General features: G+C 33.8%; 1 protein-coding gene across 1 annotated transcript in view; it reads right to left on the bottom strand.

Annotated features, from left to right (window-relative positions):
* Positions 1-18,065: 18,065 nt before the first annotated feature.
* Positions 18,066-18,655, bottom strand: part of LOC147079777 (uncharacterized) — a 35,179-nt gene continuing 34,589 nt past the window's right edge. Inside the window, exon 6 of the mRNA XM_085945600.1 lies at positions 18,066-18,238. Within this exon, the coding sequence (XP_085801726.1) occupies positions 18,066-18,238 (173 nt within the window). The remainder of the gene's footprint in view (positions 18,239-18,655) is intronic.

The following is an 18,655-nucleotide window of genomic DNA, read 5'->3' as shown; positions in this document are numbered from 1 at the left end:
GATTCTGAAATATTAGTAGAAAAATTATAAATTAAACTTTTTGAATTTAGCACCAAACGAGAATTATATATCATTAATTGAGAAAATAGACTGCATTCTTTTAATGCTGGTACATAATTTACATCAAGCATGTCCTCTGTATTTGGTTCATTTGTACAAAAATATGGTAGACAAGAAGTATGGTCTCCAAAAACATGGTGCGGTCCATTAATTAAATCTTTTTTCAAAGCGATAACCTTTTCTTCGAAAGTACTATCTTGTAGTTTTCTATACTTGATTGCACCTATGACGGCTTTCCGCAGACGTCTTTTTCTTGACGCAATGATTTTTCTTACATTCAAGGGATATCTTGTGTCTTTGGTTAATGCCTCTATTTTGCCACAATAATTTCTAATTAAATGGTTTTTACATTCAACTTTCTCGACAGTTACATTCGGATATGGGTGACAATCAAGAATTTTTTTGTATGTGCTGGAATCTCCATCAGCAATCAATTTTGAATAAATCAATCCATGTGTATTAATAGATTCTTTAAAGCCTTCTAATATTGCTGTAGATTCCATTCCAGCTGACGGACCGGTGTAATTTAAAAAGCATTTATGTTGTTGAGCAGGGATATTTTTATTTTTAGCTTTGGCGCACAAATCGCAATATTTATTTTTCACTGACATGTACAAAATCTTTCCGGTTCTTTGACCAATGATCGTGGCAGCGCCAGATGCTGCGGAATAATTGCATCTGTATGAACGTTTCGACCAACAGCCGTCTGCAACAACTGATATCATGGGAATACCAGAAGAATCGACGTCACCATTTTCGATTGCAAGTTGTCGCTCTTCTTTCGCAGCGTTTTCCATACTCTTATTTTTGGTTTCTTCAAACCACTCGTACACCTTCTGTTGACTCTTTCTGTATGTTCTTGCTGTAATCGATGGTACGTCAATTGCTGAACACATTTCTTCCAGATTTGAAAATCCACTGCCGATACTGATTATACTGGATACAAATGCGTCACACAGATTCATTTTGTTTTTGTTCATTTCAGTGGTATATAATTTTAATTTTTTACCACAAAGTTTACATTGGATAAAAAATGTACTACTAAAGTTATCCCGATTTTCCCCAAAAATTTCTAAATGTGATAAATTACAATTAAATGGAGAATCATGGTGGCTAATTAATTGAAGTTGTTGGAAAAAATATGAAAAGTCTATAATTCTACGGCCTTCTACACGGAATTTAGGGCTTGAATCTTCAATTTCATTTTCTATAATAAATTCTTCGTGTTCGTGTTCAAATGTGGGATGAAATTCTGGTTCAGGTAGTATGCTTTGAGGATTTCCATGCTCAGGCATAGTCTTCGGCAATATATCAATACTATAATACATTCAAAAATATTAGTTTAGTAGATAGTTAACAGAAAACAAAATGTATAGCTGCTATTAATTATTGTACCAGATTATAATTTTTGTCACAGACACACTAATTTCGAATAAGACATGGCACAAACATAATATAAGTACAAATGATCATTATACTTAATTGTGTGTATTAATAAGTAATACGCAAAACTTCCTTTTGCAAGATAAATAAATATTGTGAACCAAAATTTTCTGTGAAATGTGGTTTTTTCAACTATGTATAATTATGTCAAATTATAAAATAATAAATTCAAACCTTTGTGTTTTTAATGTATTAATATTTCCATCTTTTCTCCTACGTCTTTTTTTGGAACTTCCAGCCATCGGATAGTGAGTTCGTGGCATTTTTTGTAAGTACAATCGATATAAATAATTGTGATAATATTGTTAGGTACCTATGTCAAAAACCGAGGATGAAAATTTCGCATTCCCGCTGAAATAAATGACGTTCATAGTATTGCCAGGCTAAACTTTCGAAATTAAAGTTAATTTAAAAGAAAAAAATATTTCATTGGAAAATATTATGTAAGTACAGGCATCCATTATTATGTTATTATTTGATGAAAGTATTCTTTAAAATCATCTGTATTATTATAATCTCGCAAATTCATAATTTAGTAAAAGTTAAATTTTCTGTAATATAAATATCAGTAGGTACCTAACCTAGGTAGATTCATAATTTGGCTAAGTAAAAAATATAGATATTTTTACTTCGCGATGTGTTTGAGGTGTTCTAAATTATGTAAGTATGTTTAATAACAAATGTGAAATTCGTAAAACCTCATGTGTATTATTTATTAAATAAAAATAGTAAAACTAATAGTAGATACAAATGGTGAAAAACTTCTTTCAATTATTTACTAAAATATCAATCCAATAATATTTTAGTAGATATGGCAATACTGGACGACCTGATATATTTCACTGAAATAAAATAAAATCTATCACAATTTATAAAATACATACCTACTACAATCATAATTATTTTGAATGTAGAGGGAGATAGTTATAGAAAGGGACAGAAAACTGATTGCTATGTTGCAATATTAGGCAAAATAGATTGCAACAGTGTTAAAAATTGTAATGTATGATTTAGTATGACATAACGTAGAATTGACGCAAATACAAATTTCTTCAGATTTTTTTTTGTTTTGTCCTCAAATGTCAAAATATGTTTTCCTTTTGAATAATTTGTCCGAATTTATGTTTGTATCACATATTTTTGTGCTCAATTTGTAGCATTCACTTTTATAAACATATTTTTATACAATATTCGTGGATTGGCGTATTTTTTTGGTCATATGAAGTGAAAATAGCACCAGCTAAAGATTCCATACATCTAACGCCAAATTTGCAGGCGGTCTGACGTCCCATCGAGTTGGTCAAATATTTCGTGAAATGGTTGTTTTTAAAATGTATCTATTTAGTATTATAAATTTATATTTAACAAGATATTTCATCATTTATTCAATGATTAATGATAACCCTTCTGATACGTAGCTTTAGATTATTTGGAATGTCTATAATTATCGCATATTTTAATAACAAAATATCCAGTCGATTCCGTTAGATTTAGAGCCAACAGAAACTGCAAATATTATAATTATACTGAATATATTTTACTACATTATGTTTGATAACATTAAAGCTATCTATAATAAACGTTTTGACATAATATTTAGTGGAAAAAACGGTTATCAACACAGTCTATTAATGTCACAAAAATATGGCTTCGTTATCAATTATTACATTTCAAGGTTCCAAAGAATATTATTTTACGTCATAAAAATACTTTATGCAGTTATCAAATGTTTGACATAAATATTTGCCGATGAATAAGCTTCATAATTATATAAATAGTTTTTCTATAAATCTTACGTAAGATTCAGGCTTAACCTCCGAAAATACCAGAAAATAGCTGACATGGAACACCTTCCCCCTTAAGGAAATACTATAATAAAGGCAAGCAGCTAAGTTTTAAAAGAAACATTGGAAGATAAGTGAATCAAATAATAATAGTTTTAAAATACCAAACTCGAACGACACAGAGGCCTCAAGCACTGCGGCTGCAATCGTGCTGCTTTAAGCGACGTCCATTATAAATGTTGGGTAGAACCAAAGCAGAGCACGACTATACTGGATGACAGACAGAATCAAAAAGCCCTGTTGCTTCTTTCACACCTCGCGACGTCTGTTGCGGCCGGAAATTCTAACAGCGACATCTGTGCAATCGCGTATGCTCCATGACGTGACCATAAATATTCGTCGGGGTTGCCAGAGTATGAATGTTAGTTATGTTAATTTTGAACATAACAATATCCCCGTCCTTGGAAAAGAGAAGGTCCAGCCATGATGCGAGCTTCGTCTTGAGGCGTCCCGGATGTCTTCAGAGTAGGAGTGCACGGGGCTCGTGCACAAAGGGCAGCAAACGGTCGACAAGGCCTGGTGTTATAACACAGAAAAAGTCTTGGCGAAGAGATGTGAAAGCAACATAATCTTCAATCATCAGCTTCATCGGACGGTATCCTGGTGGTAGCTTTCCAGTTTTGGGTGACCCTTCCAGGAGGCGTACGACGTGGGCTGGTACGTTTCAATAATAATGCTTCGATAGATGTTATGTAAAAAAAAACGACGAGAAATGGATATAAAGCTCGCCTCCGATGGTTGACGTCGGAGGGAAGTAATCTTGAAATTGTGTGTGGTGGTCCAACGGGAGGGTGTTCCACGGGGTAGTGAAGGTCTAGGAGACATCGTAGAAGTTTTCCCTACCTAACGATGTTCCACCACGAAGGTTGATTTGAAATAACCAGGGCTTTTTTTTCCATTTAACGCGGTGGAACGGCGTTCCGGCACCTTTTTTCACGGTTTTATTTCAAAATCAAAAATGCGCTTAAGTACTTACAATAATAATTCGTTAAAATGATAAAATAAGGTACAGGTGGAAGCCATTTTGAATGTTGGCGTGTTAGTGTTAGTGAAGTAACCGTAAAGTTTAAATAGCAAACCTGCGTATGTAACTAGCTTCATACGTATGTTTTTGCGTATTATGATTTTGACAGTTTGACGTTTATCGCATGGCGGCATCTGCGTATATTGTTATTTACGTTTGTTTAGTCAGTTTGTGTTACGATTACGTGTTGTGCAACTATTTTATATATTATTTAGTGCAACCCCAAGTTTAAATATGAAAAAAATTTCCTGTTACTTCTCAACCACCGGCAGCGGCGCCGATTCCGCAAATAAAAAGCTCAAAACAGTAACAGAAACGATGACAGAAGATATGGAAATATCGGTACATGTAGATGTTCCTGAATCATCTCGAGCTGATCTCGGGGATCAAGGCTCAAAAACTCTTTTGCTCAAAAAACGAATGGTTTAACGTACACAAAATGAAACTTGGCTGCACAATTTGCAGAAACGTTGGAACTCGTGAAACTGAAACGACAATTGGAATGACAATATCCAAAGAATGGGCCAATAATGAAATCACGTATTCTGGGAAAGAGAGGAAGCTACAATTGGGGTCACTTCGAAAAAAAATTTTCGATCACAGAGGATCTATTGCACACAAAGCAGCGTTAAAAATCATTTCTGAAGCCAAAAAAAAGCAGATTGAAAATACTTTTTTAAAATCGTTATCTCGCGAAAAAGTAATAACAGCAAACATTTTTCGAACTGCATATAAAGTAGCTAAGGAAAATCAATCATTCAATATGTTTGAAAGTGAAATTAATCTCCAAGAACTAAATGGGATCGAAATGGGTCATATTCTCCATTCCACTAACGCAAGTATTAACATTGTAAATCATATATGTGATGAAATGAGAAAAAATGTTTTCAAAGAAATTGTTCAATCGAAAAATATAATTTCTTTGATAATTGATGAGTCTACCACCATAAGCCAAAAACCACCCTCATTGTGTATGTTCGATGCTGTGTCGAAAGTGTTGGAATGAATTCACCAATTAATTTGTTTTTGGATTTGATTGAACTTAAAGACGTAACGGCAAAAGGAATATTTGAATCATTACTCCAATCTCTTGATTAATATGGGATGACAGAAGAATATTTAAAAAAATATTTAGTTTCGGTTGCATGCGACGGCGCTGCTGTGATGTTAGGTTCTAAAAATGGAGTGAAAAAATTGCTGACAGAAAAATTTCCTTCAATTATAGTTTGGCATTGTACTAATCACAGATTAGAATTATCAGTAAGTGATGTTGTAAAGAAAATTTCAGGGATCAATAGATTCAAATCATTTATTGATAAACTTTATGTTTTATACCACGCGTCGCCGAAAAATAATAGAGAGTTGCATTTATGTGCAGAATCACTAGGCGTTGAGGTACTGAAAATCGGAAGAGTTTTAAGTACCCGATGGGTGGCATCTAGTTTTCGTTCAGTTTCGGCTGTGTGGAATAATTATGAATCCCTTGTGCGTCATTTTGAAGAAGCGATGAATCACCCTACAAGAGATAAAAATGACAAGTGTACTAACAGTGGCTTAAAGAACAAAATAACATCAACAGCATTTTTATTGGATCTAGCATTGATGTGCGACGCTCTCCAAGAATTGTCGGAACTTAGTTTGGACCTACAAAATCGCAATGTGAACCTTTACATTGCAAATCGAAAAATAAATGAACTCGTTCAAGTTTTTGAAGGGAGAAAACAAAATTTTTGACCCTATTATAAATGTGCTGCAGCTGCTATAAGCAATCTGCATTTTCGTGGAGTTTTACTTCACGAAAAAGTTTCTAAAAATGATCCTCCTATTGATCCGAAAATATTTTATTCCACGTTGAAAACGTCAATTGAAAAAAGGCTGCTAGATAATAAAGATGTTGAGTTTGCACTTTGGGCTCGCGTACTTGACCAAAAATATTGGCCTGAAGACATTGATAATCGGTTGACATTTGGAGAGATGGAAATTAGAAACATTTCGATCAGGCTACAACTAGATGAACGAGAAATGATTCGTGGATTTCGCGAATACATTTTCGAAAAGACATTTTCTGAAAAACTCTTGCGTTTGGTATATGCTCTGAATTCTATTCCCATTTCTTCAAGTGAATGTGAACGGGGGTTTTCGCAAATGAATCTTATTATTACCCCAACAAGAGCTTCGTTAAACACTAAAACAGTTTCGGCACTCTTGTTCATCAAACTCGTGGGACCACCCTTGACACTTTTCGATCCTTCAAAATATGTTGATAGGTGGTTACTTAAAGGAAGACATTCGGCCTTAGACTCTAACACTAAGAAAAGGAATCGAGATGATGTATCAGACGAGAATTGGAAAAAACTTTGGAAATCACTCTAAACTTTTATTCAAGTTCATAAATAAATACATTACATATGTATTTACAATTATATTTTAAATTTAGTCTTATTTAGTCTTATTTGTACAATATATTTCAAATATAATGTATGTATTTTATTGTTTCTGTAGCTTTGTTTTGACTAAAATAAAAAAATATCGTAAAAATCAACCTTTTTTTGTTCGCTTCGTGGCATAGCTCCTTTAAATTTCATTTAAGTGACATTTGAATATAATTTTATTTAGTAAAAAGCTTGACATGAAGTGAGTTCCGGCACCTTTTTTTTTTAAAAAAAAGCCCTGGAAATAACTTAACTGTTTTTATGAAAAAAATATGAAACAGAAGCATCTACATTCATAAACAACCCAGATAAATTGTGAAATTAAGTCAATAAGTTTTAGTAAGTAAGTAATAGTAATAAGCCGCTAAGCGTAAAATAAATTGTATATATAAAAATGATTATTTATAATAAAGATTTTAAATTACTGATTTTCACAAAAGGTACTTTGAGTACAGAAAATATGGTAAATAGATACTTTTGAATTGGCGTGCGTATGAGGCTAACGGTATAATGTATTGACGACAAACGTCAATCCGTATATTTAATAAATTTAGCAAAATTAAACTACAAAAAAAAATAGTACAGACTACCAAATCTGACTAATTCAACAGCGGGTTAACAACCAATCGCGGCACCTTGGATTCCCTGAATGCATAAATATAAAAGTAATGTGAGCTGATAATCTAAGCTGTGTACTGAATTACGCGTAGATTTCCTATTAATTACAAAAACAAGGGAACGAAAAAAAAACGAGAAAAGCTCCGCGATAACTAAATTTAAATAAACTACGTTAAAGGTCTACGATTGCGGTACGAGACTGTCATCAACTTCAACAAACACGGTTCATTCTTCAAGGTTACTCTACCTTAACTAACTTAACCTAAAATATAATTACCACACCGTGAATGCTAAAATCAACTTGATCCCGCAACACAAGAGACTATCCTCAACCATGACCCGCGTCTCCATCCGGAAGGAAAATCCCCCCACAAAGCTTCCTCAAACTCTAGGCTGGGACCCATCAAAAGGCGCAGACGTGAAAGTGAATAAAGATATAAAGCAAACGGAAAAGCTACGTGGAAAACAGACAACTGGAAAAGACACCAGTATCACGTCCGAAGTTAAATGTAATTAATAACCAATATAGGTTATAGCGCATCTCACATTCAAGTGAGGGCTATATAAAAAAAAACAAATAAACTAACATGCAACAGGTTCCGTATGAATAACGGCCAAGAAGAATTTAATCAAAAGAATGGTTCCTCACAATCCAATTCAGGCAACACTTATTAAAAATTGACCCAAAGTCAGTAAAGTGCAATGGAATCCCCCACGTACAAGGCGAATTCCATGGCTGCAGATGTGACGAAAAGGCAAGCAAACAGCCCTCCTTTCCGTACAGAGTTTGACTGCTAGAAAAAAGACACCTGCCTTGGGGACCGTCTTCAGCACCCAAGGTCTTTAGAGAGAGACGTCACGGGTCCACCATCATTTCCCGTGAACGCGCAGAGAAAAAGGCTAGCAGTCAAAAAAAATAATAAAATCTCCAAAATCTTCCATCAATAAAAAACTCCTCCTGAATTGAACTGTGTGAGCTAAGTGAGCTAAGATACCATCTTAGACGATGAAAAGAAAATAAGTTATAAAAATAAAACCAAAGAAAACCACACGCAAAGACAAATACAATAGCAAACCTTATTAGAATTTGATGCAAAATTGGCAAGGCGATATAAATTTGTAAAATTGTACTATAGAAATATGTAAGCAAAAGTGACTCCTCGAAGCGTCTCCAACTACTCTGCCCAAGAGTGAAACCCGCCTCTCGAAGCGGGAACCCCTAGCACCGATTGATTACAATTAAATGCCGCACTTGGGCCAATATCTGCTATAGCGGATAGGGTATACCTCTGCTCCGAGAGACTGCAAAACACGGTATTCACTTGGCTGGTTATGGCAGTTGAAAAGCCACGATCAAAATACGGTCAGCGCACAGTCATCTGAAACCACGATATGAAATTAAAGTACAATGTAGAAAGGTGTAAAATGCCAAAAAATAAGAAAGAAAAAAAAATGCAAAAATTATTCAGATTCAAAATAAACACAAGCGGTTTATTATGAGATAAATTAAGCTGTATAGAGGCAAAAAACTAACTAAAATCTGGGGTGTTTATCAACGTTAACAAATAATATATAAATATAACAAAGACAAAAGAATATCAAACGCAATTTGTAATGCGTGCATAGTAACTTCAAAAAAATGAAAAATTACTTTTATAAATGATTCTTTAATAAAGAGTACTTTTATAATGAAGTATTATCAGTCAAAATAATATTTGTAAATATAATCAAAAAATTTTAATAAAGTCGACTAATAATGTACCAAAAAATTTAATAATTGATAATTTAATCACAGTTAGATGAGAGTAAATATCGTTAAGATATAGATGGAGTTGAATTGCTACGCAAGAAGTATTACCAAAACACAATAAAAAGGTGAAAAAAAACACAAATAAACTATGTTAAAATCAAGCAAAGCAATCTATAGGATATTACGTATAAAAATTTAGACGAATATAATAAAAATAATCCAGCATTAAGGTTGAATATGAGATAGTATGCAAGCAAAAATATATTTGTAATTGAGATTGCAAAATTAATGATTTAATACATTTCAAAAGCAAAACAAATCATAATGACTGTCCAAACCAAAAAATGTTAAGAGAAAATGACATTTAAAGTTCCGAACAATAATGAGTAAAAAGTTAAATGAAAAAAGTATTTAGCGGAACATATTATTAAATTTGAATTATGTAATAATCAACAAGAGACACGCTATTTATTTGTATAAATGCGGATATTTGCAAAACTAATGTTTTAAAGAAAAATCAAAAGACAAAATTTTAGAATGGTTCAGTAACAAGAAAAATTCAAAAAAGTTAAATTGAACAGAATTAAATTTAGTGAAAACTGGCATAAATTAAAAGGAAAATTGATTATCACTTTATAACTGAGGAATCGAGAGATCAGAAAGTTAAATAAATTTTAACGTTGACATTTGAAAAAAATGAATCAGGAAAATATTGATTTAATTAAGTAAATCTATTTCATTAATAATAGTTTACTATACGCGATGATCCTTTAAATTAAATAATTTTACCTTTCTTATAAACAAAAATCTGCGGAAGTTGATTTAAATTAAATAATAAATTTTGTTATTGAAAAAATGATTTAATTATACAATTATACAAATATTTACTCTAGCGGCCAAAAAAACGAAGCCAGAAACAAAGGACGGTTTGAAACCAAAATATCGCGAGCCACAAAAGTTTGACAAGTCGTAATAACTAATTTAATGCAAATGAATTGATTAAGAAATAAGATATTAGGTTATAAAGATAAAGAAACGTTGACCTGTTTTGGGAATTCCATGTATGTAATAACTAGGGAATGTTTTAATTCTATTGGTATTAATTTTGTTTCCATCCATATCATTATTGATCGGTATTATACCGACTTCCGTCATCGATAATAGGTAACCAAAAATTTCTGAAATCTCAAAAAAACAAAATTATGATATGTGCAAACAATTAGAAAGAATTAGGGGCAAACTGAAAATGGTAGCACTAAAGAAATGTCACCACATATATTATAATCTACATCGAAACATGAAATATAATATTAAATTTAGCGTGGGTAGGAAACTACAAAATGTCACACAGCATATAGGTACTTAAAGTACGCAAGAAAAAAAACTATAAGAAACAAATGAAACTGAACCAAACTTTTGAATTTAAATAAAATAAAACACGATAAATAAACGTACTATAATAAATGATTCACCAAACTTTCAATGTTAATCTGACAGCAAAAAATATAAATTAAATATCGACCGACGCGGACTGACATATCGATTTTCGATATCCAGAATAAAAATGTTGCCACTGTTGCCAGTGTGCGAAGTTAGGGAACAAAATGCTTGAAAAAGATAATCGCTTTTTTTCCTACAACCGAAGTATGAAATTGTAACCAATAGAAGGTGAGAAAAAACACGATTCGGAAGCGCGCCAATGATATATTAATATTTTGTAGTTATGATCCTTATCGTCACAACTACAAAATAAAAGAGAAAATCGTCTCTAGATTGGATGGAATATAGAGTAGAGTATAAAGTTAAAGAGAAGCATGAGACATACGCAAGGGCCATGGGTTACATGCATCCTTTTCAAGCTGAACAATAATTACTTCCGTAACCTCGCAACTGACAACTGTAAAAATTAAATTAGAATACAAAAAGGAATTGCACGGCTGAAGGCACGTGCAATCTATGGTTAAAAGATATACCTGGGCGCCACACGATATTGAAACCGTGGAAGATAATAATTATATAGCAGTGTGGAAGAAAGGGGGAATAATAAATGAAAGAGCAATTTATGTACTTGACCGAAACTATATTATAGCAAAGACAAGAATATTACATTAAAGGGTTATTAAGGAAATACTATAATAAAGGCAAGCAGCTAAGTTTTAAAAGAAACATTGGAAGATAAGTGAATCAAATAATAATAGTTTTAAAATACCAAACTCGAACGACACAGAGGCCTCAAGCACTGCGGCTGCAATCGTGCTGCTTTAAGCGACGTCCATTATAAATGTTGGGTAGAACCAAAGCAGAGCACGACTATACTGGATGACAGACAGAATCAAAAAGCCCTGTTGCTTCTTTCACACCTCGCGACGTCCGTTGCGGCCGGAAATTCTAACAGCGACATCTGTGCAATCGCATATGCTCCATGACGTGACCATAAATATTCGTCGGGGTTGCCAGAGTATGAATGTTAGTTATGTTCATTTTGAACATAACATCCAATTTAGCTTTAAATGACTTTACAGAGCTTATCATTTCAGCTATGTTTTTGTCTTTCCCCTGCAACTCTAAATTTAAAGAATTCAATTTGTCCATGATGTCTGTAAGAAATCCCAAATCAATCAGCCAGCGAGAGTCAGCTAGTTCATTATAGTTTTCCTTTTTATCGTTTATAAATGTTTTTATTTCTTCAATTAAACTCACAAATCTTGTAAGAACCTTTCCTTTACTGAGCCAACGTACTTCAGTATGCACGATAAGATCATGTTTTTTATCTTCAGTATCTTCTAACAGGGCCTTGAAAAGTCGGTGTTGCAAAGGAGCTGCTCGAATAGAATTGATTATTTTTGTAACTATTTTCATAACGTGTTCAAATGGCAATATTTTACAACACAGAGCTTCCTGGTGGATAATACAGTGGTAGGACATAAAGTTTGAAAATGATTCATCCTTCTTGCAGAGGGCAATAAAGGCATATTTATTGACTTGGCGAATGTTCTGAATGTATTATAAATATCCTCACCCCTTGTCTGTCCTTTCATAGGTAATATTTGCAACATATCCTCTTTTACTGTGAAGTTACTAAATACCATTCTCACCATAACTGCTAACTGTGCGGTGTCTGATATATCTGTTGACTCGTCAAATTGTAGCGAGAACCAGTCACATATTTCCAAGGCAGTCTTTGACTGAGTTTGTATGTCTGTTGAAATTCCGTGTATTCTTCTTGTGACGGTGTTATTTTAGAACTGTAAGTCTCGTATTGCTGAGACAATCTCACGTTTTTTAGAAAATCCATCAAACAAACAATCGGCACCAGTCAAAAATAGTTTTTTAAACAACTCATCATCAATGAAAGGTTTCTTCATTTTTGCGAGCATGTGAGAAATTTTGAAAGAAGCAATGGTGGCCTTTTTAGAATTTTCCACATGTCTAGTTAAAACAGTCTGTTGTGCAGTTAGACTTGATTTTAGTTGACATATTTTTATCTTTCTTACTTCAGATTTAAGTGGATAATTCACATCAAAAGTGGCATGAATTGTCTGAAAGTGTCGATCAACATTATGTTTTTTCGGCACTGCAATACTACTACCACACAACAAACAGACGCATTTATTTTTCACATTAAAGAAACAATATGATTCCTCCCAGTCAGTGGTAAAATTATAGGTTCGTTGTCTTTTACTTGGTCCACTCATTTTAGAACTATATAGAAGGAATATCAAAACTTCTAATTCGTGTTTCGTCAGACGAAGATGTCTCCTAGCTAACTGTCGCCACCCGAACGAGGCAGCAATCGCAATCACAATGACAACAACGTGGTTCCAGGCGGGGAATGCTATTTTCACATTACTCCTTGTACACGCCGAAAACCCAAACTGAGCCGATGATCGCAGAAGCAATCGGGACGGTACGAGCACGTGACAGCAGTCACGTGCTTCGGCGTTCATCGGCTCAGTTCGTGGCGTTCGTTCACTTTGGGTTTTCTGCGTGTGTCAGGCTAGCGTGAAAATTCTGTCTCTGTCGAATAGTGGCGGGCACATACGAATCGTTCCGCGGGCGCCATGGTACCCGCGGGCACGGGGTTGGGAACCCCTGATATAGAGTTTAGACACTTACCCAAATCACCAGAGTGTAAGGTCCTATTCGATACCCAACTTCTATAGGGAAACAACTCAAAATAGCTTGTTCTAAGATTTCGTCGTTACCACTTGGCAATACCTACACAGTTTTGTTATTTTTACTCATTTGTACTTTGCTATTATTGTACAGGAGGTACCTATTTAAAAATCCTTAGTATGTTTGTGGTTTGCATAATATGCGACATGTTTCCTCAATCACAAGACAAACAATTCAAAACACCAACAAAAACTCACAACCAAGACATTACACATAATTATTATGGTACCTACTTGATTTAGATGGGTATGCACTTTTTTATAATTACAATGGTTTTATAAATAAATACTACGACGATGTAAACGACCTCTTGATAGTCCAGGATTGCTGTTTAAACTAATATTTTGTAAGTAAATTTATTCTTTCAAAGCCCTCAAATCAAAAATTACATGTGCTATTTATTAGCTATTGTTTATAAAACCTTTTTTGAGCAAAAAAATCTCTTCCTTACGCAACAGTTATGTGAATTTGAGAGAAATAAATCTTCAGCGACAAATTTTTTTAATGCACAGTAGATAGGATTCATTGTATTATTATTGAATAGTAAACAGCTTTGCTACGAAGAAGTTTTGTGAAACAAAAAATATTAACTAAGTAGGTACCTACCTATATTGATTTATTTCAAAGGACCGTTTACTGTGGTTATTTTAATATCCTCAAGAATATATTTTTTCCATTAGCATTATTTTCTGTATAACATGAAGGGATAGATATTGATAGAGTTTAGGAAGGTACCTACCCACGCGTATTTTTTCACTGCAAAATATTTCTGCCGAACTAAAATTAAAAATAAAAGTAGCTCAGCATGATATGAGTATAAACGTTTAAATTTGTTCGTTATCTCTGATGAAGATTCCCATAGACGCAAAAATTGTACAGAGACCACTGATATTTTAATTTACTTTCACAATAGCGATATAAAACCTCCTCGGATGTATATCGCTCCCTACCGATGGGAAGACACCTCGTTGGTTGCATACCATCTAATATCAACAGGTCGACTAATGAACGGCCTCGATTATCTTGTGATGTATTGTCAAAACTATTAATGCGTCAAGCCTACCTATGTAAAGTTAGCTATCCTATATCCTATATGTTACGCAATCGTTAATCCGACAGTTATGATTTTGTTTCTCCCATTCATTTCTCTCCCGTTTCATTCCATAAAATATTGTGACTTCCACTGCCATATTGATTACAAATGTACTCAAAATCAAAACTATTTGGGAACCCGGGATTTACACTCTTACCAGTCTTACCCAAGTCAGCTAAGCTCTGTGGTTGATACCAAAAGGTCGAAAATCCAAGCCTTGGTAGATACCTACACTGAGGTATATTTATTCATAAAACCTTTATTAACAAATTAACTATTTTTCACAATAATATTATGTAGATATTTCATGTGTTTCAATTGAAAATTAAATAGTACCTACCAGTGTGTATTACAATTATTAGGTACCTATGTAATAATTTTACGTTATTATCGTTATTAGTAGTAGGTACCTACCCTAAATAAATGATGTATTTTGTGATTTTGTCTTCAAGCAAAAAAAAAACTTGTTAATCACTATAGAATAGAATAATATACTATTATCTCATATTGTCTTAAATTTAACGGAAGAGAGGAATACATGTAAGGGTGCTTTCTTCAATAAAAACTGTATTTTTTATTATCAGACACATGGGTTGTCTAGAAATGCATTGTTAGGAAAAAATATGCCTAGATGCATTTCTAAGAAGAAATTTGGCTTACTGTGGCACCCATTTCTATCGACATGTACGAACTATTAACAGGTGTAGTCAACAAGTAAAATCATTGTTTATAGAAAGATTTTTTTATATATTTATATACTTAACAATTTATATTCCTCAATTTCAACATATTCTGAACGCCATATTAAATATTCTGATGAGGCTCGAGAATTTTACGAGACATCTCGCTATCAGGATTCCACGAGGAGGAACGTTAGATTCGAGGATGCCACGAGACGGAATGGAATTGTCGAGGAATTCACGAACCGGAACGGTGCACCGGAGCGCTGTAAGTAACATCAAGTAGGCGTAGGAGTAGCGCTGTCATCATAATAAATGAATTTTCCGAATGTCAGATGTCATGATTTTGACAATATAACCTTGACTACGATTCAAAAGAAAAAGTTTAACAAATTATTAAAGTTGTGATTATATTGAGATGCATGTTGCGTACTATCATGCTGTCACGGCGAGAATTTTAATCTATGGTTTAGTCATTTTGCAGAATACATATTTTGAACGAACACAATATCTGTAAATTCAATGATGGAGTAACCTAGTAATGAGTCTCTGTAAATTTAATAACATTTTGAACAGAACCCAACCCGCAGACCATTGATAATAGACAACATTCTTATAAAAATGATAAATGATAAAAAAAAGGTTCATTGAGTCATGTAGGTGTCGATGCAGTGCAATATAGTTTGAAATTGTGATTTACTTTCAATTTTTTTATTTTTATTATTATTGCTATTAATTTAGCAATCATTATTCGTATGATGTTTATCACACTTGAATGGTCAAAGACATAGCTTATAATGAGTATCTTTAGAATTATCTTCAAATGTGTTAATCTTGTCCATTTTTTGAATAATAAAATGCCTAATTCTTGTCAAATTTGGGATCACAGAGATTATCAATATAATTTTTTATCGTGAATATTTTACAAAAATTATCTCGTCATAAATTATACTAATGGTTTTATAAATGCGTTTAAAAATTAATAAAACTAAAAAAATCTTAACACCACTGCACAGTTATGTACCGAAATATGACTATATTCTAAAGCATTAGAGCGAGAGGTTTCAAAGAATACTATTTTATGTAACAAAAATACTTTATGCAGTCATCAAATGTTTAAAATAAATATGAGGGATAATATGGCTTCAAAATTATATAAATAGATTATCTACAACGTTTAAGGAGTGTCCAGGATCAAGGTTTGAAAATACAATAAAAACTCAATTTTGACCTACGACGAGCATGTCCCCATCTTAAGCAGTTTCGTTAAATTTAAAAAACTACATAACACCTCTGGAATTACTATTCTTAGTTTTATGAAAACAAATTAGTATGACTGACAAAGTTCTGGATTTCCATAGCCTACTTCCACCCTTCTATTTACTACTATGGACAATTTATATAAGTATATTTACCTCTTTCATGCGGTTGCACAGCTTTAGATGTCATTGATCGAATGACAGGTGCCACACAAGGGCCCAAAGCCGCAAAAGATGCTCCCAAATAAAACAGCCAGGACAATTGAACAGTTGCAAAGAATATTCTGCCGACCGCAAGCGAAGCTGCTCCAATCATCACAATAACCTATGGTGAAAAATAATTTGATTAAGAGAAACAATAATACTGTAGAGAAATTGTTGTTTACGAGCGATGTTTTTCACCAGACAACAAGATTGGCATCGCAATAACCCGATGTGGTTCCTGACTTCCTTTAACATGCTTTCCACAGTGGCCGCTTTCCAGTTTGGTACCCCAGGTATACAGCAGTTATTAGTAGATCCATCTAGCCAGCGATGTTCAATTACATGGGTGTCCGAAATAATAAAAATATCAAAGATGACATTCTGAATAGTGCAGGACAGAGAGAATTGAAAGAGACAAGAAAACGACGCAATGTGCTAGGACTATACTATAGTAACGATAAGAATAAGATAGTTAGCACTTAGTCCACAATAATGTAAAATGTATAAACCGGTTCCATCAGCCTTAACAGAAAATATCCTAAGTGAACGAAACTGGTCCTGATCCTTGTTAAATGATGTGGAATCTTCATATGTCGTGTCCATACAAAAGATGCGCCTAGACTCTTCCCAAGAATGCCTTTGCCAAAATGATGGCAACGTCATTGGCTTCAAACATATCATTGATCTTGCAGCTGGTTGGAACGAGCGAACAGACTATCACGTATTACGCCATTTTGTCACCTACATTCACATCATCGAAGTATCCCCACTTGGGATATCCCTTGGATAAGTACCCTTGGTCCTAGTTACTCCAGTTCATATTCTCATTAGGCACCATTGAGAAAACTGTATAGTTGCATTTCACCATTCTTTCCATCGCAGATGGCTCCGAAATCTCCTTGGGTGACCGAAGGAAACTCTTCCTAGATTTTCAGCGTGATTGCACATAGGAATGTCCATATAGTGGATGTCATTCATTTGGGTTGTGTGATGCACATTGGCGGCTACTTCTCTTTGGACATCTGGTAGTGCGATTCCTGCTTTTGCTACAGGAGTCAGTTTCAAGCATCACAATTATATGCGGCAGTTTTCATTTAGGGATGTATCCACCGTTCGCACATGGCACGAACAGTTCCATACAAGACATGGGATCTGGCACCCCAACTACTTCCCACTAATTTTTTTTTAAATGTAGCCTGCACATGGCACCCATTCACAATGATCTACTGACCAATCTTACCACTACGAGCAATGCGCCAAAAACAAAATTATGTGGAATAAATATGTACCTAATATATAATATATGTATATACCTATATTGGGCCTTGGTAAAAGTTGAAATGACATGTTTTCCAGTACAAGCGATTATTTAATGCCTTTTTAACTAATTAATTTATAATATTCACTATGGATCTTTTTTTTTTAATACAATCGGTAAATTATTTGGAAAAGAAAAAAAAATAAAGCAATGATTGAACATTTTTACGTACTTTTCAACACATCCGACACCTGACATCCACACAACACATCCGACATCAGAGGTATTCCAATCAACATCATTATAACATAAGCTGCACTTTGAAATGTTTTGAATTTAGAATAGACAATGGTATCCCAACCGAATACCTTAGTCATGTATAGATCAGCGGCGGCTCCTCTAACACCATGCATGTGCGCTGCACTGCTTTTTCCTAAACATCACTCAATGTGCAACAATGCTATTCATAAGTCATCACTCGTTTATCGCAATTTAATCCATGTAAATTTATACCAAAATCATGAACTCAGTGAACAGTCACCATAAGAGAGCGCTCGTGGTAACGCACTAATATCGATCTTAGTTTGCCATTCATATTACATTGGGTAATAACAGATCAACCCGACACGTGAAACTCATTAACATGTCATAAAAACCCAAGATTTTATTGCTTTCTGGGACGCCGACCAGTTCATGAAATTCGACACAGAAAAAAAAACAGTAGGAATACGCGGAAAAGTGTAGTAACTGAGATTTAGCAGGATTGAAAAAAAAATGATTTTTTTTATTTAAATCTCATATAAATTCATTGGAA

The sequence above is a fragment of the Rhyacophila brunnea genome, unplaced genomic scaffold (genome assembly GCF_057557595.1).
Source record: "Rhyacophila brunnea isolate RB1 unplaced genomic scaffold, BYU_Rbru_1.0 scaffold_1, whole genome shotgun sequence".
In the NCBI taxonomy this organism is placed as follows: domain Eukaryota; kingdom Metazoa; phylum Arthropoda; class Insecta; order Trichoptera; family Rhyacophilidae; genus Rhyacophila; species Rhyacophila brunnea.
The sequence above is the reverse complement of the archived record's forward strand: the minus strand, read 5'-3'. Positions and strand labels throughout refer to the sequence as shown.